Below are 23,304 nucleotides of genomic sequence, written 5' to 3' on the forward strand. Positions count from 1 at the left end.
AATGTTGTTACCCACATACGAAAAACGAGCAGGCACCTGCAGCATATGCCACAACAGAAGAAAAAAAAAAAAAGAGATGGACACTTTTACGGAGCGGAGGGACGCCTCGCCGGGGTCCGGGACCGAGGCCCCTTCCCCCGAGAGGGCCCCACCGGGAGCCGTAGCTGAGGCGATCCGCGAGAAGGGCCCGACGCACGTCCAGGGTCACCACCGCGCCCACCGCACCGACACCCCGCCTCGTCCGCCTTCGCCGCGGCCGGCGTCACGCGCAGCAGGTAAGCAGCTTACCTGCCCGCCACCCCTGTTGCCGGGGGCTCGTAACAGCGGTCACTCCGCGCACAGTGCGCTCACGAAAGGGGTGGGGCTCACCCTGGTTGATATAGACAGCAGGACGGTGGCCATGGAAGTCGGAACCCGCTAAGGAGTGTGTAACAACCCACCTGCCGAATCAACTAGCCCTGAAAATGGATGGCGCTGGAGCGTCGGGCCCATATACCCGGCCGTCGCCGGCAGCGAGACGCGCCTGGAGGTGCGCTCAGCGCGGCTCTCATATGATTGCGCACTGGTGTGCGTCTGGGTCGTGACAGTGTGGCACGCGAATGTCTGTGCTGCATTGGATCAGTCTCCTTTCTTTAACAGGCAAAAGCTTTATAACCTCACTAATGCCTTGCATGGTCTATATTAGATATATAACAACGGGCGGGTGCGGTTCTGATCAAATGTTACATCGGGTGGATGGCGGATGGTTGACGACTTTCTGATGCGGTTGCGGATGAAATAATTGCCTATCCGCGCATCTCTAGTATATATATACTCTCTCCCCTTCTCTCTCTCTCTCGCTCTCCTCTTCTCTCTTTCCTTCTCTCTCTCTCCCCTTCTCTCTCTCTCTCTCTCACTCGCGCTCTCCCTTCTCTCTCTCCACTTCTCTCTCTCTCTCCTATCTCCCCTTCTCTCTCTTCCCCTTGTCTCTCTCTCTCCCCCCCTTCTCTCACTCTCTCCCCTCACCTTCTCTTTCTCCCCTTCTCTCTCTCTCTCGCTCTCCTTCTCTCTCTCTCTCACTCGCTCTCTCTCCTCTCTCTCTCTCCACTTCTCTCTTCCCTCACCTTCTCTCTCTCTCTCTCTCCCCTTTTCTCTCTCTCTCTCTCTCTCCCTTTCTCTTTCCACTTCTCTCTCCTATCTCCCCTTCTCTCTCTCTTCCCCTTCTCTCTCTCCTCTCTCTCTCTGTCTCTCTTCCCCTTCTCTCTCTCTCTCCCCCCTCACCTTCTCTCTTTCTCCCCTTCTCTCTCTCTCTCCCCTTCTCTCTCCTCTCTCTCCACTTCTCTTTCTCTCTCTCTCTCCTATCTCCCCTTCTCTCTCTCCCCTTCTCTCACTCTCTCCCCTCACCTTCTCTCTTTCTCCCCTTCTCTCTCTCTCGCTCTCCTTCTCTCTCTCTCCCCCTCTCTCTCTCCACTTCTCTCTTTCTCTCTCCCTTTCTCTCTCTCTCTCCCCTCACCTTCTCTCTCTCTCCCTTTCTTTCTCCCCCTTCTCTCTCTGTCTCTCCTCCCCTTCTCTCTCTCTCCCCTTCTCTCTCTCACTCGCTCTCTCTCTCTCCACTTCTCTCTTTCTCTCTCTCCTTCTCTCTCTCTCTCCCCTTCTCTCTCTCTCTCTCCACTTCTCTTCCCTCACCTTCTCTCTCTCCCCTTTTCTCTCTCTCTCTCTCCCTTTCTCTTTCCACTTCTCTCTCCTATCTCCCCTTCTCTCTTCTCTCTCTCTTCCCCTTCTCTCTCCTCTCTCTCTCTGTCTCTCCTCCCCTTCTCTCTCTCTCTCCCCCCTCACCTTCTCTCTTTCTCCCCTTCTCTCTCTCTCTCTCCCCTTCTCTCTCCTCTCTCTCTCTCTCCTATCTCCCCTTCTCTCTCTCCCCTTCTCTCACTCTCTCCCCTCACCTTCTCTCTTTCTCCCCTTCTCTCTCTCTCTCTCACTGTCCTTCTCTCTCTCTCCCCCTCTCTCTCTCTCTCCACTTCTCTCTTTCTCTCTCTCCCCTCACCTTCTCTCTCTCTCTCTCCCTTTCTCTCTCCACTTCTCTCTCCTATCTCCCCTTCTCTCTCCCCCTTCTCTCTCTGTCTCTCCTCCCCTTCTCTCTCTCCCCTTCTCTCTCTCTCCCCTTCTCTCTCACTTGCTCTCTCTCTCTCTCTCCACTTCTCTCTTTCTCTCTCCACTTCTCTCTCTCCTCCCCTTCTCTCTCTCTCTCCTCTCTCTCCCTCCCTCTCCCCTACAGAAAGAGTGGTGTAGGACTTAAGGTGTAGTACCAGTATTCACCACATGTGGCCACTTTAAATAAGCAATTTAGATGCAAATTTCGGCAGCACGGTGGAGGAGGGGTTAGTGCATCTGCCTCACAATACGAAGGTCCTGAGTAGTCTTGGGTTCAATCCCGGCCTCGGGATCTTTCTGTGTGGAGTTTGCATGTTCTCCCCGTGACTGCGTGGGTTCTACTCCGGCTTCCTCCCACCTCCAAAGACATGCACCTGGGGATAGGCTCCTCCCACCTCCAAAGACATGCACCTGGGGATAGGTTGATTGGCAACACTAAATGGTCCCTAGTGTGTGAATGTTGTCTGTCTATCTGTGTTGGCCTTGTGATGAGGTGGCGACTTGTCCAGGGTGTACGCCGCCTTCCGCCCGATTGTAGCTGACATAGGCTCCTGCGACCCTGAAGGGAATAAGCGGTAGAAAATGGATGGATGGATGCAAATTTCCTGTAGTTTTTGTTATTTTTATTGCAGCCCAGTAAAGTCGTACAAATAATAATTCCCAGGTGAAATAGTGCAGAGTCTGAGATGATGATGATAATAATAATAATAATAATAATAATGAGGTGTCTTTAGTGGGACTTGCTTGCGTCCTGCCAGTAGCGCTCGTATGCTCGCTGGAACATGTCCTTGCACGCCACTCTGGCCTTGAGTTTGGAGCAGATGAGGAAGGAGCCTCCCATCTTGCGGTGTAAGGAGTACGTCTCCTCGGGCGGGGGTGCCAGGCGCTCCCTCAGCATGACGGGGATGAGGCGGTGGATGCGCTCAGTCGTGCTCTGAGCGCCGAAGTCGAAGGGCTCCGACGAGGCGAAGGCCTCTCCCAGGATCATGACGGCGTCCACGTGGGCGTCCTCCATCGCCTGAAGGCCACATTTCATCCTCACTAAGAAGTGTCTGATCGCCTTTTTGCTTTCTCTTCTTACCTTAGACTCCAAGCCAGTGAGGAACTTCATGTCTCTTGATCTCTGAAGGACGCCTTCTCGGTCCTGCCGGGCTGCCGCATGGATCACCTTCACGCCAACAATGCAAACTATTGTTCTCAACAAGGTCAGAGCATTCACCACATGACTTCTGCCCAAATCAAGGACATTAAAAACATCAAATACAACCAAATGAGGCCATTCCTCAAGGAATTGTGTGTCAATGCTGACAGAATGTAGTATGAATGGAAGAATAGTTTCAATGTTGGAATTTCCAGGAAAACTGGAATTTGGTCTGGAACTTGGGAAAGTGTTAGTTTGAATGTCCAGGATGAGTGGAATGTGTTGATGTTGGAATGCTTTGAATAGCTTGAAAAATGTGGGAATTGTGCAACTTGGAAAAATGTCCTATTCATTTCAATGGGAACTTCCTGGAAATTTTGAGTAAATCGGGATTTTTTTGGAAAACGATTAATAGCATGAATGTCCTGAATGAGCTGAATTGGTCGGTGCTGGAATTTTTCAAATTGGTCAAGAAATGTTGAATTAGTAACAGTTTTTGATAGAGAAATTCCTGGAATTTCGAGAAAATCAGGAATTTTTCTAGTTCCTTTACCAAGAATGTAGTATGAATGTAAGAATAGTTTGAATGTTGGAATGGTTTGAATTTCCAGGAAAACTGGAATTTGGTTTGGAACTTGGGAAAGGTGGTTTGAACGTCAAAGAGTTGTAATTTCCAGGAAAAACAGAATTTGGGAAAGTGTTAGTTGGAATGTCCAGGATGAGTGGAATGTGTTGATGTTGGAATGCTTTGAATAGCTTGAAAAATGTGGGAATTGTGCAACTTGGAAAAATGTCCTATTCATTTCAATGGGAACTTCCTGGAAATTTTGAGTAAATCGGGATTTTTTTGGAAAACGATTAATAGCATGAATGTCCTGAATGAGCTGAATTGGTCGGTGCTGGAATTTTTCAAATTGGTCAAGAAATGTTGAATTAGTAACAGTTTTTGATAGAGAAATTCCTGGAATTTCGAGAAAATCAGGAATTTTTCTAGTTCCTTTACCAAGAATGTAGTATGAATGTAAGAATAGTTTGAATGTTGGAATGGTTTGAATTTCCAGGAAAACTGGAATTTGGTTTGGAACTTGGGAAAGGTGGTTTGAACGTCAAAGAGTTGTAATTTCCAGGAAAAACAGAATTTGGGAAAGTGTTAGTTGGAATGTCCAGGATGAGTGGAATGTGTTGATGTTGGAATGCTTTGAATAGGTTGAAAAATGTGGGAATTGTGCAACCTGGAAAAATGCCCCATTCATTTCAATGGGAACTTCCTGGAAATTTGGGAATTTTGAGTAAATCGGGATTTTTTGGAAAACGATTAATAGAATGAATGTCCTGAATGAGCTGAATTGATTGTTGTTGGAATTGTTTAAATCGGTCAAGAAATGTTGAATTAGTAACAGTTTTTGATAGAGAAATTCCTGGAATTTCGGGAAAACCAGAAATTGTTCTAGTTCCTTTACTAAGAATGTAGTATGAATGTAAGAATAGTTTGAATGTTGGAATGGTTTGAATGTCGAAGAGTTGGAATTTCCAGGAAAATCAGAATTTGGTTTGGAACTTGGGAAAGTGTTAAGTTTGAATGTCCAGGATGAGTGGAATGTGTTGATGTTGGAATGGTTTGAATAGCTTGAAAAATGTGGGAATTGTGCAACTTGGAAAAATGTGCCATTCATTTCAATGGGAACTTCCTGGAAATTTGGGAATTTTGAGTAAATCGGTTTTTTTTTGGAAAACGATTAATAGAATGAATGTCCTGAATGAGCTGAATTGATTGTTGTTGGAAATGTTGAATTAGTAACAGTTTTTGATAGAGAAATTCCTGGAATTTTGAGAAAATCAGGAATTTTTCTAGTTCCTTTACCAAGAATGTAGTATGAATGTAAGAATAGTTTGAATGTTGGAATGTTTTGAATGTCAAAGAGTTGTAATTTCCAGGAAAAACAGAATTAGGTTTGTTAGTTGGAATGTCCAGGATGAGTGGAATGTTTTGATGTTGGAATGCTTTGAATAGGTTGAAAAATGTGGGAATTGTGCAACTTGGAAAAATGGGAACTTCCTGGAAATTTGGGAATTTTGAGTAAATCTGGATTTTTTTGGGGGGAAAATGATTAATAGCATGAATGTCCTGGTCGGTGCTGGAATTTTTCAAATTGGTCGAAAAATGTTGAAGTAGTAACAGTTTGAGAAATGGTATTAAGGCATTCCGGGAATTTTGGGAAAACTGGGAATTTTTCCAGTTCAAAAAACAACTTTGTTTTCTGTCCTGACTAAGAGGAATGTTTTGACGGGGGAACGCTTGAAAAATCAGTCATCGCACTAAAAAAGGATGGAAATAAGGTTAGGAAAAAACAGGAATTCCTGGAAAAATGGTTGTTTGACTTTCCAGGATGAATTGAAGGTGTTGAAGAATGGGAAATTCTAGGGAATCTGGTCATTTTTAGTATAATAGTTGAAGTAGAGCACACAATTCCTGAAGTTGGAACAGTTTGAATCAGATAAAAAATGTGGAAATTGAGGAACTTTGAAAAATATTCCATTCTTTTCAATGGGAGCTTCCTGGAAATTTGGGAAAAGTGGGATTTTTTAGAAAATGATTCGGAGCATGAATGAGTGAATTGGTTGGTGTTGGAATTGTTTAAATCGGTCAAGAAATGTTGAATTAGTAACAGTTTTTGATAGAGAAATTCCTGGAATTTCGAGAAAATCAGGAATTGTTCTAGTTCCTTAACCAAGAATGTAGTATGAATGTAAGAATAGTTTGAATGTTGGAATGTCAAAGAGTTGTACATTTCCAGGAAAAACATAATTAGGTTTGTTAGTGTGAATGTCCAGGATGAGTGGAATGTGTTGATGTTGGAATGCTTTGAATAGCTTGAAAAATGTGGGAATTGTGCAACTTGGAAAAATGTCCCATTCATTTCAATGGGAACTTCCTGGAAATTTGGGAATTTTGAGTAAATTTGGATTTTTTTGGGAAAATGATTAATAGCATGAATGAGCTGAATTGGTTGGTGCTGGAATTTTTCAAATTGGTCGAAAATGTTGAAGTAGTAACAGTTTGAGAAATGGTATTAAGGCATTCTGGGAATTTTGGGAAAACTGGGAATTTTTCCAGTTCAAAAAACAACTTTGTTTTCTGTCCTGACTAAGAGGAATGTTTTGACGGGGGAACGCTTGAAAAATCAGTCATCGCACTAAAAAAGGATGGAAATAAGGTTAGGAAAAAACTGGAATTCCTGGAAAAATGGTTGTTTGACTTTCCAGGATGAATTGAAGGTGTTGAAGAATGTGGGAATTGTGAAAAATGCCCCTAAAAATGGGAAATTCTAGGGAATCTGGTCATTTTTAGTATAATAGTTGAAGTAGAGCACACAATTCCTGAAGTTGGAACAGTTTGAATCAGATAAAAAATGTGGAAACTGAGGAACTTTGAAAAATATTCCATTCTTTTCAATGGGAGCTTCCTGGAAATTTGGGAAAAGTGGGATTTTTTAGAAAATGATTCGGAGCATGAATGAGTGAATTGGTTGGTGTTGGAATTGTTTAGATTGGTCAAGAAATGTTGAATTAGTAACAGTTTTTGATAGAGAAATTCCTGGAATTTCGAGAAAATCAGGAATTGTTCTAGTTCCTTAACCAAGAATGTAGTATGAATGTAAGAATAGTTTGAATGTTGGAATGGTTTGAATGTCAAAGAGTTGTAATTTCCAGGAAAAACAGAATTAGGTTTGTTAGTTTGAATGTCCAGGATGAGTGGAATGTGTTGATGTTGGAATGGTTTGAATAGCTTGAAAAATGTGGGAATTGTGCAACTTGGAAAAATGGGAATTTCCTGGAAATTTGGGAATTTTGAGTAAATCAGGATTTTTTTGGGAAAATGATTAATAGCATGAATGTCCTGGTCGGTGCTGGAATTTTTCAAATTGGTCGAAAAATGTTGAAGTAGTAACAGTTTGAGAAATGGTATTAAGGCATTCCGGGAATTTTGGGAAAACTGGGAATTTTTCCAGTTCAAAAAACAACTTTGTTTTCTGTCCTGACTAAGAGGAATGTTTTGACGGGGGAACGCTTGAAAAATCAGTCATCGCACTAAAAAAGGATGGAAATAAGGTTAGGAAAAAACAGGAATTCCTGGAAAAAATGGTTGTTTGACTTTCCAGGATGAATTGAAGGTGTTGAAGAATGTGGGAATTGTGAAAAATGCCCCTAAAAATGAGAAATTCTAGGGAATCTGGTGATTTTTAGTATAATAGTTGAAGTAGAGCACACAATTCCTGAAGTTGGAACAGTTTGAATCAGATAAAAAATGTGGAAATTGAGGAACTTTGAAAAATATTCCATTCTTTTCAATGGGAGCTTCCTGGAAATTTGGGAAAAGTGGGATTTTTTAGAAAATGATTCGGAGCATGAATGAGTGAATTGGTTGGTGTTGGAATTGTTCAAATCGGTCAAGAAATGTTGAATTAGTAACAGTTTTTGATAGAGAAATTCCTGGAATTTCGAGAAAATCAGGAATTGTTCTAGTTCCTTTACCAAGAATGTAAGAATAGTTTGAATGTTGGAATGGTTTGAATGTCATAGAGTTGTAAATTTCCAGGAAAAACAGAATTAGGGTTGTTAGTTTGAATGTCCAGGATGAGTGGAATGTGTTGATGTTGGAATGCTTTGAATAGGTCGAAAAATGTGGGAATTGTGCAACTTGGAAAAATGTCCCATTCATTTCAATGGGAACTTCCTGGAAATTTGGGAATTTTGAGTAAATCGGGTTTTTTTTGGAAAACGATTAATAGCATGAATGTCCTGAATGAGTGAATTGGTTGGTGTTGGAATTGTTTAAATTGGTCAAGAAATGTTGAATTAGTAACAGTTTTTGATAGAGAAATTCCTGGAACTTCGAGAAAATCAGGAATTGTTCTAGTTCCTTTACCAAGAATGTAGTATGAATGTAAGAATAGTTTGAATGTTGGAATGGTTTGAATGTCAAAGAGTTGTAAATTTCCAGGAAAAACAGAATTAGGTTTGTTAGTTGGAATGTCCAGGATGAGTGGAATGTGTTGATGTTGGAATGCTTTGAATGTCAAAGAGTTTGAATTTCCAGGAAAACCGGAATTTGGTTTGGAACTTGGGAAAGTGTTAGTTTGAATGTCCAGGATGAGTGGAATGTGTTGATGTTGGAATGCTTTGAATAGGTCGAAAAATGTGGGAATTGTGCAACTTGGAATAATGTGCCATTCATTTCAATGGGAACTTCCTGGAAATTTGGGAATTTTGAGTAAATCGGGATTTTTTGGAAAACGATTAATAGAATGAATGTCCTGAATGAGTGAATTGGTTGTTGTTGGAATTGTTTAAATCGGTCAAGAAATGTTGAATTAGTAACAGTTTTTGATAGAGAAATTCCTGGAATTTCGAGAAAATCAGGAATTGTTCTAGTTCCTTTACCAAGAATGTAGTATGAATATAAGAATAGTTTGAATGTTGGAATGGTTTGAATTTCCAGGAAAACTGGAATTTGGTTTGGAACTTGGGAAAGGTGGTTTGAACGTCAAAGAGTTGTAATTTCCAGGAAAAACAAAATTAGTTTTGTTAGTTGGAATGTCCAGGATGAGTGGAATGTGTTGATGTTGGAATGCTTTGAATAGCTTGAAAAATGTGGGAATTGTGCAACTTGGAAAAATGTCCCATTCATTTCAATGGGAACTTCCTGGAAATTTGGGAATTTTGAGTAAATCGGGATTTTTTTTGGGAAAACGATTAATAGAATGAATGTCCTGAATGAGCTGAATTGATTGTTGTTGGAATTGTTCAAATCGGTCAAGAAATGTTGAATTAGTAACAGTTTTTGATAGAGAAATTCCTGGAATTTTGAGAAAATCAGGAATTTTTCTAGTTCCTTTACCAAGAATGTAGTATGAATGTAAGAATAGTTTGAATGTTGGAATGGTTTGAATGTCGAAGAGTTTGAATTTCCAGGAAAACCGGAATTTGGTTTGGAACTTGGGAAAGTGTTAGTTTGAATGTCCAGGATGAGTGGAATGTGTTGATGTTGGAATGCTTTGAATAGGTCGAAAAATGTGGGAATTGTGCAACTTGGAAAAATGTGCCATTCATTTCAATGGGAACTTCCTGGAAATTTGGGAATTTTGAGTAAATCTGGATTTTTTTTTGGGACAATGATTAATAGCATGAATGTCCTGGTCGGTGCTGGAATTTTTCAAATTGGTCGAAAAATGTTGAAGTAGTAACAGTTTGAGAAATGGTATTAAGGCATTCCGGGAATTTTGGGAAAACTGGGAATTTTTCCAGTTCAAAAAACAACTTTGTTTTCTGTCCTGACTAAGAGGAATGTTTTGACGGGGGAACGCTTGAAAAATCAGTCATCGCACTAAAAAAGGATGGAAATAAGGTTAGGAAAAAACAGGAATTCCTGGAAAAAATGGTTGTTTGACTTTCCAGGATGAATTGAAGGTGTTGAAGAATGTGGGAATTGTGAAAAATGCCCCTAAAAATGAGAAATTCTAGGGAATCTGGTCATTTTTAGTATAATAGTTGAAGTAGAGCACACAATTCCTGAAGTTGGAACAGTTTGAATCAGATAAAAAATGTGGAAATTGAGGAACTTTGAAAAATATTCCATTCTTTTCAATGGGAGCTTCCTGGAAATTTGGGAAAAGTGGGATTTTTTAGAAAATGATTCGGAGCATGAATGAGTGAATTGGTTGGTGTTGGAATTGTTCAAATCGGTCAAGAAATGTTGAATTAGTAACAGTTTTTGATAGAGAAATTCCTGGAATTTCGAGAAAATCAGGAATTGTTCTAGTTCCTTTACCAAGAATGTAAGAATAGTTTGAATGTTGGAATGGTTTGAATGTCATAGAGTTGTAAATTTCCAGGAAAAACAGAATTAGGTTTGTTAGTTTGAATGTCCAGGATGAGTGGAATGTGTTGATGTTGGAATGCTTTGAATAGGTTGAAAAATGTGGGAATTGTGCAACTTGGAAAAATGTGCCATTCATTTCAATGGGAACTTCCTGGAAATTTGGGAATTTTGAGTAAATCGGGTTTTTTTTTGGAAAACGATTAATAGAATGAATGTCCTGAATGAGCTGAATTGATTGTTGTTGGAATTGTTTAAATCGGGCAAGAAATGTTGAATTAGTAACAGTTTTTGATAGAGAAATTCCTGGAATTTCGAGAAAATCAGGAATTTTCCTAGTTCCTTTACCAAGAATGTAGTATGAATGTAAGAATAGTTTGAATGTTGGAATGGTTTGAATTTCCAGGAAAACTGGAATTTGGTTTGGAACTTGGGAAAGGTGGTTTGAACGTCAAAGAGTTGTAATTTCCAGGAAAAACAGAATTAGGTTTGTTAGTTTGAATGTCCAGGATGAGTGGAATGTGTTGATGTTGGAATGCTTTGAATAGGTCGAAAAATGTGGGAATTGTGCAACTTGGAAAAATGTCCCATTCATTTCAATGGGAACTTCCTGGAAATTTGGGAATTTTGAGTAAATCGGGTTTTTTTTGGAAAACGATTAATAGCATGAATGTCCTGAATGAGTGAATTGGTTGGTGTTGGAATTGTTTAAATTGGTCAAGAAATGTTGAATTAGTAACAGTTTTTGATAGAGAAATTCCTGGAACTTCGAGAAAATCAGGAATTGTTCTAGTTCCTTTACCAAGAATGTAGTATGAATGTAAGAATAGTTTGAATGTTGGAATGGTTTGAATGTCGAAGAGTTGGAATTTCCAGGAAAATCGGAATTTGGTTTGGAACTTGGGAAAGTGTTAGTTTGAATGTCCAGGATGAGTGGAATGTGTTGATGTTGGAATGGTTTGAATAGGTTGAAAAATGTGGGAATTGTGCAACTTGGAAAAATGTGCCATTCATTTCAATGGGAACTTCCTGGAAATTTTGAGTAAATCTGGATTTTTTGGGGGGGGAAATGATTAATAGCATGAATGTCCTGGTCGGTGCTGGAATTTTTCAAATTGGTCGAAAAATGTTGAAGTAGTAACAGTTTGAGAAATGGTATTAAGGCATTCCGGGAATTTTGGGAAAACTGGGAATTTTTCCAGTTCAAAAAACAACTTTGTTTTCTGTCCTGACTAAGAGGAATGTTTTGAAGGGGGAACGCTTGAAAAATCAGTCATCGCACTAAAAAAGGATGGAAATAAGGTTAGGAAAAAACTGGAATTCCTGGAAAAATGGTTGTTTGACTTTCCAGGATGTGTTGAAGAATGTGGGAATTGTGAAAAATGCCCCTAAAAATGGGAAATTCTAGGGAATCTGGTCATTTTTAGTATAATAGTTGAAGTAGAGCACACAATTCCTGAAGTTGGAACAGTTTGAATCCGATAAAAAATGTGGAAATTGAGGAACTTTGAAAAATATTCCATTCTTTTCAATGGGAGCTTCCTGGAAATTTGGGAAAAGTGGGATTTTTTAGAAAATGATTCGGAGCATGAATGAGTGAATTGGTTGGTGTTGGAATTGTTTAGATTGGTCAAGAAATGTTGAATTAGTAACAGTTTTTGATAGAGAAATTCCTGGAATTTCGAGAAAATCAGGAATTGTTCTAGTTCCTTAACCAAGAATGTAGTATGAATGTAAGAATAGTTTGAATGTTGGAATGGTTTGAATGTCAAAGAGTTGTACATTTCCAGGAAAAACATAATTAGGTTTGTTAGTTTGAATGTCCAGGATGAGTGGAATGTGTTGATGTTGGAATGCTTTGAATAGGTCGAAAAATGTGGGAATTGTGCAACTTGGAAAAATGTCCCATTCATTTCAATGGGAACTTACTGGAAATTTGGGAATTTTGAGTAAATCAGGATTTTTTTGGAAATTGATTAATAGAATGAATGTCCTGAATGAGCTGAATTGATTGTTGTTGGAATTGTTCAAATCGGTCAAGAAATGTTGAATTAGTAACAGTTTTTGATAGAGAAATTCCTGGAATTTCGGGAAAACCAGAAATTGTTCTAGTTCCTTTACCAAGAATGTAGTATGAATGTAAGAATAGTTTGAATGTTGGAATGGTTTGAATGTCGAAGAGTTGGAATTTCCAGGAAAATCGGAATTTGGTTTGGAACTTGGGAAAGTGTTAGTTTGAATGTCCAGGATGAGTGGAATGTGTTGATGTTGGAATGCTTTGAATAGCTTGAAAAATGTGGGAATTGTGCAACTTGGAAAAATGTGCCATTCATTTCAATGGGAACTTCCTGGAAATTTGGGAATTTTGAGTAAATCAGGATTTTTTTGGAAAACGATTAATAGCATGAATGTCCTGAATGAGCTGAATTGGTTGGTGTTGGAATTGTTTAAATCGGTCAAGAAATGTTGAATTAGTAACAGTTTTTGATAGAGAAATTCCTGGAATTTTGAGAAAATCAGGAATTTTTCTAGTTCCTTTACCAAGAATGTAGTATGAATGTTAGAATAGTTTGAATGTTGGAATGGTTTGAATGTCGAAGAGTTGGAATTTCCAGGAAAATCGGAATTTGGTTTGGAACTTGGGAAAGTGTTAGTTGGAATGTCCAGGATGAGTGGAATGTGTTGATGTTGGAATGCTTTGAATAGCTTGAAAAATGTGGGAATTGTGCAACTTGGAAAAATGTGCCATTCATTTCAATGGGAACTTCCTGGAAATTTGAGTAAATCAGGATTTTTTTGGGACAATGATTAATAGCATGAATGTCCTGGTCGGTGCTGGAATTTTTCAAATTGGTCGAAAAATGTTGAAGTAGTAACAGTTTGAGAAATGGTATTAAGGCATTCCGGGAATTTTGGGAAAACTGGGAATTTTTCCAGTTCAAAAAACAACTTTGTTTTCTGTCCTGACTAAGAGGAATGTTTTGACGGGGGAACGCTTGAAAAATCAGTCATCGCACTAAAAAAGGATGGAAATAAGGTTAGGAAAAAACAGGAATTCCTGGAAAAAATGGTTGTTTGACTTTCCAGGATGAATTGAAGGTGTTGAAGAATGTGGGAATTGTGAAAAATGCCCCTAAAAATGGGAAATTCTAGGGAATCTGGTCATTTTTAGTATAATAGTTGAAGTAGAGCACACAATTCCTGAAGTTGGAACAGTTTGAATCAGATAAAAAATGTGGAAATTGAGGAACTTTGAAAAATATTCCATTCTTTTCAATGGGAGCTTCCTGGAAATTTGGGAAAAGTGGGATTTTTTTAGAAAATGATTCGGAGCATGAATGAGTGAATTGGTTGGTGTTGGAATTGTTTAGATTGGTCAAGAAATGTTGAATTAGTAACATAATTTTGATAGAGAAATTCCTGGAATTTCGAGAAAATCAGGAATTGTTCTAGTTCCTTTACCAAGAATGTAGTATGAATGTAAGAATAGTTTGAATGTTGGATTGGTTTGAATGTCAAAGAGTTGTAATTTCCAGGAAAAACAGAATTAGGTTTGTTAGTTTGAATGTCCAGGATGAGTGGAATGTGTTGATGTTGGAATGGTTTGAATAGGTCGAAAAATGTGGGAATTGTGCAACTTGGAAAAATGTGCCATTCATTTCAATGGGAACTTCCTGGAAATTTGGGAATTTTGAGTAAATCGGGATTTTTTTGGGAAAACGATTAATAGAATGAATGTCCTGAATGAGCTGAATTGATTGTTGTTGGAATTGTTTAAATCGGTCAAGAAATGTTGAATTAGTAACTGTTTTTGATAGAGAAATTCCTGGAATTTCGAGAAAATCAGGAATTGTTCTAGTTCCTTAACCAAGAATGTAGTATGAATGTAAGAATAGTTTGAATGTTGGAATGGTTTGAATGTCAAAGAGTTGTACATTTCCAGGAAAAACAGAATTAGGTTTGTTAGTTGGAATGTCCAGGATGAGTGGAATGTGTTGATGTTGGAATGCTTTGAATAGGTCGAAAAATGTGGGAATTGTGCAACTTGGAAAAATGTGCCATTCATTTCAATGGGAACTTCCTGGAAATTTGGGAATTTTGAGTAAATTTGGATTTTTTTGGGAAAATGATTAATAGCATGAATGAGCTGAATTGGTCGGTGCTGGAATTTTTCAAATTGGTCGAAAAATGTTGAAGTAGTAACAGTTTGAGAAATGGTATTAAGGCATTCCGGGAATTTTGGGAAAACTGGGAATTTTTCCAGTTCAAAAAAACAACTTTGTTTTCTGTCCTGACTAAGAGGAATGTTTTGACGGGGGAACGCTTGAAAAATCAGTCATCGCACTAAAAAAGGATGGAAATAAGGTTAGGAAAAAACAGGAATTCCTGGAAAAATGGTTGTTTGACTTTCCAGGATGAATTGAAGGTGTTGAAGAATGTGGGAATTGTGAAAAATGCCCCTAAAAATGGGAAATTCTAGGGAATCTGGTCATTTTTAGTATAATAGTTGAAGTAGAGCACACAATTCCTGAAGTTGGAACAGTTTGAATCAGATAAAAAAAATGTGGAAATTGAGGAACTTTGAAAAATATTCCATTCTTTTCAATGGGAGCTTCCTGGAAATTTGGGAAAAGTGGGATTTTTTAGAAAATGATTCGGAGCATGAATGAGTGAATTGGTTGGTGTTGGAATTGTTTAGATTGGTCAAGAAATGTTGAATTAGTAACAGTTTTTGATAGAGAAATTCCTGGAATTTCGAGAAAATCAGGAATTGTTCTAGTTCCTTTACCAAGAATGTAGTATGAATGTAAGAATAGTTTGAATGTTGGAATGGTTTGAATGTCAAAGAGTTGTAATTTCCAGGAAAAACAGAATTAGGTTTGTTAGTTGGAATGTCCAGGATGAGTGGAATGTGTTGATGTTGGAATGCTTTGAATAGCTTGAAAAATGTGGGAATTGTGCAACTTGGAAAAATGTGCCATTCATTTCAATGGGAACTTCCTGGAAATTTGGGAATTTTGAGTAAATTTGGATTTTTTTTTGGGAAAATGATTAATAGCATGAATGAGCTGAATTGGTCGGTGCTGGAATTTTTCAAATTGGTCGAAAAATGTTGAAGTAGTAACAGTTTGAGAAATGGTATTAAGGCATTCCGGGAATTTTGGGAAAACTGGGAATTTTTCCAGTTCAAAAAAACAACTTTGTTTTCTGTCCTGACTAAGAGGAATGTTTTGACGGGGGAACGCTTGAAAAATCAGTCATCGCACTAAAAAAGGATGGAAATAAGGTTAGGAAAAAACAGGAATTCCTGGAAAAATGGTTGTTTGACTTTCCAGGATGAATTGAAGGTGTTGAAGAATGTGGGAATTGTGAAAAATGCCCCTAAAAATGGGAAATTCTAGGGAATCTGGTCATTTTTAGTATAATAGTTGAAGTAGAGCACACAATTCCTGAAGTTGGAACAGTTTGAATCAGATAAAAAAAATGTGGAAATTGAGGAACTTTGAAAAATATTCCATTCTTTTCAATGGGAGCTTCCTGGAAATTTGGGAAAAGTGGGATTTTTTAGAAAATGATTCGGAGCATGAATGAGTGAATTGGTTGGTGTTGGAATTGTTTAGATTGGTCAAGAAATGTTGAATTAGTAACAGTTTTTGATAGAGAAATTCCTGGAATTTCGAGAAAATCAGGAATTGTTCTAGTTCCTTTACCAAGAATGTAGTATGAATGTAAGAATAGTTTGAATGTTGGAATGGTTTGAATGTCAAAGAGTTGTAATTTCCAGGAAAAACAGAATTAGGTTTGTTAGTTTGAATGTCCAGGATGAGTGGAATGTGTTGATGTTGGAATGCTTTGAATAGGTCGAAAAATGTGGGAATTGTGCAACTTGGAAAAATGTGCCATTCATTTCAATGGGAACTTCCTGGAAATTTGGGAATTTTGAGTAAATCGGAATTTTTTGGAAAACGATTAATAGAATGAATGTCCTGAATGAGCTGAATTGATTGTTGTTGGAATTGTTTAAATCGGTCAAGAAATGTTGAATTAGTAACAGTTTTTGATAGAGAAATTCCTGGAATTTCAAAAAATTCAGGAATTTTTCTAGTTCCTTTACCAAGAATGTAGTATGAATGTAAGAATGGTTTGAATGTCGAAGAGTTGGAATTTCCAGGAAAATCGGAATTTGTTTCGGAACTTGGGAAAGTGTTAGTTTGAATGTCCAGGATGAGTGGAATGTGTTGATGTTGGAATGCTTTGAATAGCTTGAAAAATGTGGGAATTGTGCAACTTGGAAAAATGGGAACTTCCTGGAAATTTGGGAATTTTGAGTAAATCTGGATTTTTTTGGGGAAAATTAATAGCATGAATGTCCTGGTCGGTGCTGGAATTTTTCAAATTGGTCGAAAAAATGTTGAAGTAGTAACAGTTTGAGAAATGGTATTAAGGCATTCCGGGAATTTTGGGAAAACTGGGAATTTTTCCAGTTTAAAAAACAACTTTGTTTTCTGTCCTGACTAAGAGGAATGTTTGAAAAATCAGTCATCGCACTAAAAAAGGATGGAAATAAGGTTAGGAAAAAAACAGGAATTCCTGGAAAAATGGTTGTTTGACTTTCCAGGATGAATTGAAGGTGTTGAAGAATGTGGGAATTGTGAAAAAAGCCCCTAAAAATGGGAAATTCTAGGGAATCTGGTCATTTTTAGTATAATAGTTGAAGTAGAGCACACAATTCCTGAAGTTGGAACAGTTTGAATCAGATAAAAAAATGTGGAAATTGAGGAACTTTGAAAAATATTCCATTCTTTTCAATGGGAGCTTCCTGGAAATTTGGGAAAAGTGGGATTTTTTAGAAAATGATTAGGAGCATGAATGAGTGGGTGTTGGAATTGTTTAGATTGGTCAAGAAATGTTGAAGTAGTAACAGTTTTTTCATTTAAAAATGGAATTATGGAATTCCAGGAAAACTGGGAATTATAAGTTCTTAAACCAACTTGTTTTTTTTTGTCCTGACTAAGAGGAATGTTTTGACGGTGGAACGCTTGAAAAATGTGAAAAGAGTCATCGCACTAAAAAAGGTTGGAAATAAGGTTAGGAAAAAAACAGGGATTCCTGGAAAAATGGTTGTTTGACTTTCCAGGATGAGGGAATTGTAAAAAATAGATGCCCCCTAAAGACTGGAAATTGTAAGAAATGTTTATTATAATTGTTGAAAGGGATAACACACTTCCTGAACAGGCTGAATTGAGGAACCTTGAAAAATGTTCCATTCTTTTCAATGGGAATTTCATGGAAATTTGAGAATTTTGGGAAAAGAGGGAATTATTTTGAAAATGCTAAAAAATGTGAATGTTCTGGTGTTGGAATTTTTCAAATCGATCGAAAAATGTGACAATTTCATTCAGAAATGGTGTTATGGAATTCCTGGAATTTTGGGAATATTTCCAGTTCAAAAAACAACTTAGATTTTTGTCCTGACTAAGAGGAATGTTTTGACGGGGGAACGCTTGAAAAATCAGTCATCGCACTAAAAAAGGATGGAAATAAGGTTAGGAAAAAACAGGAATTCCTGGAAAAATGGTTGTTTGACTTTCCAGGATGAATTGAAGGTGTTGAAGAATGTGGGAATTGTGAAAAATGCCCCTAAAAATGGGAAATTCTAGGGAATCTGGTCATTTTTAGTATAATAGTTGAAGTAGAGCACACAATTCCTGAAGTTGGAACAGTTTGAATCAGATAAAAAATGTGGAAATTGAGGAACTTTGAAAAATGTTCCATTCTTTTCAATGGGAATTTCATGGAAATTTGAGAATTTCGGGAAAAGAGGGAATTATTTTGAAAATGCTAAAAAATGTGAATGTTCTGGTGTTGGAATTTTTCAAATCGATCGAAAAATGTGACAATTTCATTCAGAAATGGTGTTATGGAATTCCTGGAATTTTGGGAATATTTCCAGTTCAAAAAACAACTTAGATTTTTGTCCTGACTAAGAGGAATGTTTTGACGGGGGAATGCTTGAAAAATCAGTCATCTAAAAAAGGATGGAAATAAGGTTAGGAAAAAAACAGGAATTCCTGGAAAAATGGTGATTTGACTTTCCAGGATGAATTGAAGGTGTTGAAGAATGTGGGAATTGTGAAAACTGGAAATTGTAGGAAATCTGGTAATGTTAGTATAATAGTTGAAGTAGAGCACACAATTCCTGAACAGGCTGAATATTTTGAAGTTGGAACCGTTTGAATCACATACAAAAAATGTGGGAAATGAGGAATTTTGAAACATTTTCCATTCTTTTCAATGGGAACTTCCTGGAAAAGGGAATTATTTTGAAAATGCTAAAAAATTTGAATGTTCTGAATGAGTCGGTGTTGGAATTTTTAAAATCGGTCAAAAAATGTTGAAGTAGTAACAATTTAATTGAGAAATGCTATTAAGGAATTCCGGGAAAACAAAAAAAAAATTCCAGTTCCAAAAACAACTTTGTTTTTTGTCCTGACTAAAAGGAACGTTTTGATGGTGGAACACTTGAAGGGAGTTGAAAAATGTGGGAGGAGTAGTCGACAGAAGAAAAGGGTGAAAATAAGGTTTGGAAAAACGGGATTTCGGGATTTTTTTTTAACTTGAAAAAAATGATAGTTTGCATGTCCAGGATGAGTGGAATGTGTTGAAGGTGGAATAGCTTGAAAAATGGACAATTTATTTTGAAAGGGAAAAATGTCCTGGAAAACCCGGAATTCTGGGAATTTGTCAAGGGAAATAGAAGAATTTCAGTATAAAAGCATATATATGTGTGAATGTTTCCACATGATATCTGGAGAAGAAGAATAAATAGAAGAATTTCAGTATAAAAGCATGTGTGTGAATGTTTCCACACAATATTTGGAGAAGAAGAATAAATAGAAGAATTTCAGTATAAAAGCATATATATGTGTGAATGTTTCCACACAATATCTGGAGAAGAAGAATAAATAGAAGAATTTCAGTATAAAAGCATATATGTGTGAATGTTTCCACACAATATCTGGAGAAGAAGAATTTCAGTATAAAAGCATATGTGTGTGAATGTTTCCACACGATATCTGGAGGAGAAGAATAAAGAGAAGAATTTCAGTATAAAAGCATTTATATGTGTGAATGTTTCCACAAGATATCTGGAGAAGAAGAATAAATAGAAGAATTTCAGTATAAAAGCATATATATGTGTTAATATTCCACACAATATTTGGAGAAGAAGAATAAATAGAAGAATTTCAGTATAAAAGCATATATATGTGTGAATGTTTCCACACAATATTTGGAGAAGAAGAATTAATAGAAGAATTTCAGTATAAAAGCATATATATGTGTGAATGTTTCCACACGATATCTGGAGAAGAAGAATAAATAGAAGATTTTCAGTTTAAAAGCATATATATGTGTGAATGTTTCCACATGATATCTGGAGAAGAAGAATAAATATAAGAATTTCAGTATAAAAGCATATATATGTGTGAATGTTTCCACACAATATTGGAGAAGAAGAATAGAAGAATTTCAGTATAAAAGCATATATATGTGTGAATGTTTCCACACGATATCTGGAGAAGAATAAATATAAGAATTTCAGTATAAAAGCATATATATGTGAATGTTTTCACACAATATCTGGAGAAGAAGAATAAATAGAAGAATTTCAGTATAAAAGCATATATATGTGTGTGAATGTTTCCACACAATATTTGGAGAGGAAGAATAAATAGAAGAATTTCAGTATAAAAGCATATATGTGTGAATGTTTCCACACGATATCTGGAGAAGAAGAATAAATAGAAGAATTTCAGTATAAAAGCATATATATGTGTGAATGTTTCCACACAATATCTGGAGAAGAATAAATAGAAGAATTTCAGTATAAAAGCATATATATGTGTGAATGTTTCCACATGATATCTGGAGAAGAAGAATTTCAGTATAAAAGCATATGTGTGAATGTTTCCACACGATATCTGGAGAAGAAGAATAAATAGAAGAATTTCAGTATAAAAGCATATATATGTGTATGTGAATGTTTCCATACAATATTTGGAGAAGAATGAATAGAAGAATTTCAGTATAAAAGCATATATATGTGTGAATGTTTCCACACAATATCTGGAGAAGAAGAATAAATAGAAGAATTTCAGTATAAAAGCATATATATGTGTGAATGCTTCCACACGATATCTGGAGAAGAATAAATAGAATAATTTCAGTGTAAAAGCATATATATGTGTGAATGTTTCCACACAATATTTGGAGAAGAAGAATAAATAGAATAATTTCAGTATAAAAGCATATATATGTGTGAATGTTTCCACACAATATCTGGAGAAGAAGAATAAATAGAATAATTTCAGTATAAAAGCATATATAAGTGTGAATGTTTCCACACAATATTTGGAGAAGAAGAATAAATAGAAGAATTTCAGTATAAAAGCATATATATGTGTGAATGTTTCCACACAATATCTGGAGAAGAAGAATAAATAGAATAATTTCAGTGTAAAAGCATATATAAGTGTGAATGTTTCCACACAATATTTGGAGAAGAAGAATAAATAGAATAATTTCAGTATAAAAGCATATATAAGTGTGAATGTTTCCACACAATATTTGGAGAAGAAGAATAAATAGAAGAATTTCAGTATAAAAGCATATATATGTGTGAATGTTTCCACACAATATCTGGAGAAGAAGAATAAATAGAATAATTTCAGTGTAAAAGCATATATAAGTGTGAATGTTTCCACACAATATTTGGAGAAGAAGAATAAATAGAAGAATTTCAGTATAAAAGCATATATATGTGTGAATGTTTCCACACAATATCTGGAGAAGAAGAATAAATAGAATAATTTCAGTGTAAAAGCATATATAAGTGTGAATGTTTCCACACAATATTTGGAGAAGAAGAATAAATAGAATAATTTCAGTATAAAAGCATATATATGTGTGAATGTTTCCACACAATATCTGGAGAAGAAGAATAAATAGAAGAATTTCAGTATAAAAGCATATATATGTGTGAATGTTTCCACACAATATCTGGAGAAGAAGAATAAATAGAATAATTTCAGTGTAAAAGCATATATAAGTGTGAATGTTTCCACACAATATTTGGAGAAGAAGAATAAATAGAATAATTTCAGTATAAAAGCATATATAAGTGTGAATGTTTCCACACAATATTTGGAGAAGAAGAATAAATAGAAGAATTTCAGTATAAAAGCATATATATGTGTGAATGTTTCCACACAATATCTGGAGAAGAAGAATAAATAGAATAATTTCAGTGTAAAAGCATATATAAGTGTGAATGTTTCCACACAATATTTGGAGAAGAAGAATAAATAGAAGAATTTCAGTATAAAAGCATATATATGTGTGAATGTTTCCACACAATATCTGGAGAAGAAGAATAAATAGAATAATTTCAGTGTAAAAGCATATATAAGTGTGAATGTTTCCACACAATATTTGGAGAAGAAGAATAAATAGAATAATTTCAGTATAAAAGCATATATATGTGTGAATGTTTCCACACAATATCTGGAGAAGAAGAATAAATAGAAGAATTTCAGTATAAAAGCATATATATGTGTGAATGTTTCCACACAATATCTGGAGAAGAAGAATAAATAGAATAATTTCAGTGTAAAAGCATATATAAGTGTGAATGTTTCCACACAATATTTGGAGAAGAAGAATAAATAGAATAATTTCAGTATAAAAGCATATATAAGTGTGAATGTTTCCACACAATATTTGGAGAAGAAGAATAAATAGAAGAATTTCAGTATAAAAGCATATATATGTGTGAATGTTTCCACACAATATCTGGAGAAGAAGAATAAATAGAATAATTTCAGTGTAAAAGCATATATAAGTGTGAATGTTTCCACACAATATTTGGAGAAGAAGAATAAATAGAAGAATTTCAGTATAAAAGCATATATATGTGTGAATGTTTCCACACAATATCTGGAGAAGAAGAATAAATAGAATAATTTCAGTGTAAAAGCATATATAAGTGTGAATGTTTCCACACAATATTTGGAGAAGAAGAATAAATAGAATAATTTCAGTATAAAAGCATATATATGTGTGAATGTTTCCACACAATATCTGGAGAAGAAGAATAAATAGAATAATTTCAGTATAAAAGCATATATATGTGTGAATGTTTCCACACAATATTTGGAGAAGAAGAATAAATAGAAGTATTTCAGTATAAAAGCATATATATGTGTGAATGTTTCCACACAATAAAAGATGTTTCATGCAGTTGGCAAGAACAAAAAGACAAACTCGCTGACCCACTTTTGGGTGAAATTACACTTCAAGATGGGGACGACGTGGCGCGTTTGGGAGAGTGGCTGTGCCAGCTAAGTGGGGGTTCCTGGTTCGATCCCCGACTTCTACCAACCTGTGTCCTTGAGCAAGACACTTCACCCTTGCTCCTGATGGCTGCTGGTTAACCCTTGCATGGCATCAGTGTGTGAATAGTGCTATAAGACATTTACCATAAGATGTTTAAGGTCATTAAAAAGTGTTAAATTATGAATGTGATGTTTGGAGGCTTTTCAACATTTCCCACAATTGAAATAGTTGAGGTTGAATCTGTAATAATAATAATAATATTAATAATAATGAGTGAATAATAATAATACTAATATTAATATGAGTGAACTACGACCCCTGCTGGCCAAAACAAGTGATTGCAAGAAGAGTCTTCTCACCTGGATGTACATGTCTGTGAAACTTCTCTCAAACGCTCGCGTCGCACCAAAGTCCAACAGCGACACCTGCACACACACACACAACACCTGTGTGTAGTCAAACTACATCCTCTGTGTGTGTGTGTGTGTAGTCAAACTACATCCTCTGTGTGTGTGTGTGTGTGTGTGTGTGTGTGTGTGTGTGTGTAGTCAAACTACATCCTGTGTGTGTGTAGTCAAACTACATCCTGTGTGAGTGTGTGTAGTCAAACTACATCCTGTGTGTGTGTGTGTGTGTGTGAGAGAGTGTGTGTAGTCAAACTACATCCTGTGTGTGTGTGTGTGTGTGTGAGAGAGTGTGTGTAGTCAAACTACATCCTGTGTGAGTGTGTGTAGTCAAACTACATCCTGTGTGTGTGTGT

The 23,304-nt window shown here is 36.5% G+C and overlaps 1 protein-coding gene across 2 annotated transcripts in view; it reads right to left on the minus strand.

The window, feature by feature from the left end:
- Nucleotides 1-2,827: 2,827 nt before the first annotated feature.
- LOC133571937 (putative deoxyribonuclease TATDN3) overlaps nt 2,828-23,304 on the minus strand; it is a 93,336-nt gene continuing 72,859 nt past the window's right edge. For both annotated transcript variants that reach the window (XM_061924482.2, XM_061924480.2), the window contains exons 21-23: nt 22,904-22,969; nt 3,212-3,298; nt 2,828-3,148 (exon numbers count right to left, since the gene is read on the minus strand). In XM_061924482.2, the coding sequence (XP_061780466.1) occupies nt 2,861-3,148; nt 3,212-3,298; nt 22,904-22,969 (441 nt within the window). In that variant the 3' untranslated portion in view covers nt 2,828-2,860. The remainder of the gene's footprint in view (nt 3,149-3,211; nt 3,299-22,903; nt 22,970-23,304) is intronic.

The sequence above is a fragment of the Nerophis lumbriciformis genome, linkage group LG29 (genome assembly GCF_033978685.3).
Source record: "Nerophis lumbriciformis linkage group LG29, RoL_Nlum_v2.1, whole genome shotgun sequence".
NCBI classification, from domain to species: Eukaryota; Metazoa; Chordata; class Actinopteri; order Syngnathiformes; family Syngnathidae; genus Nerophis; species Nerophis lumbriciformis.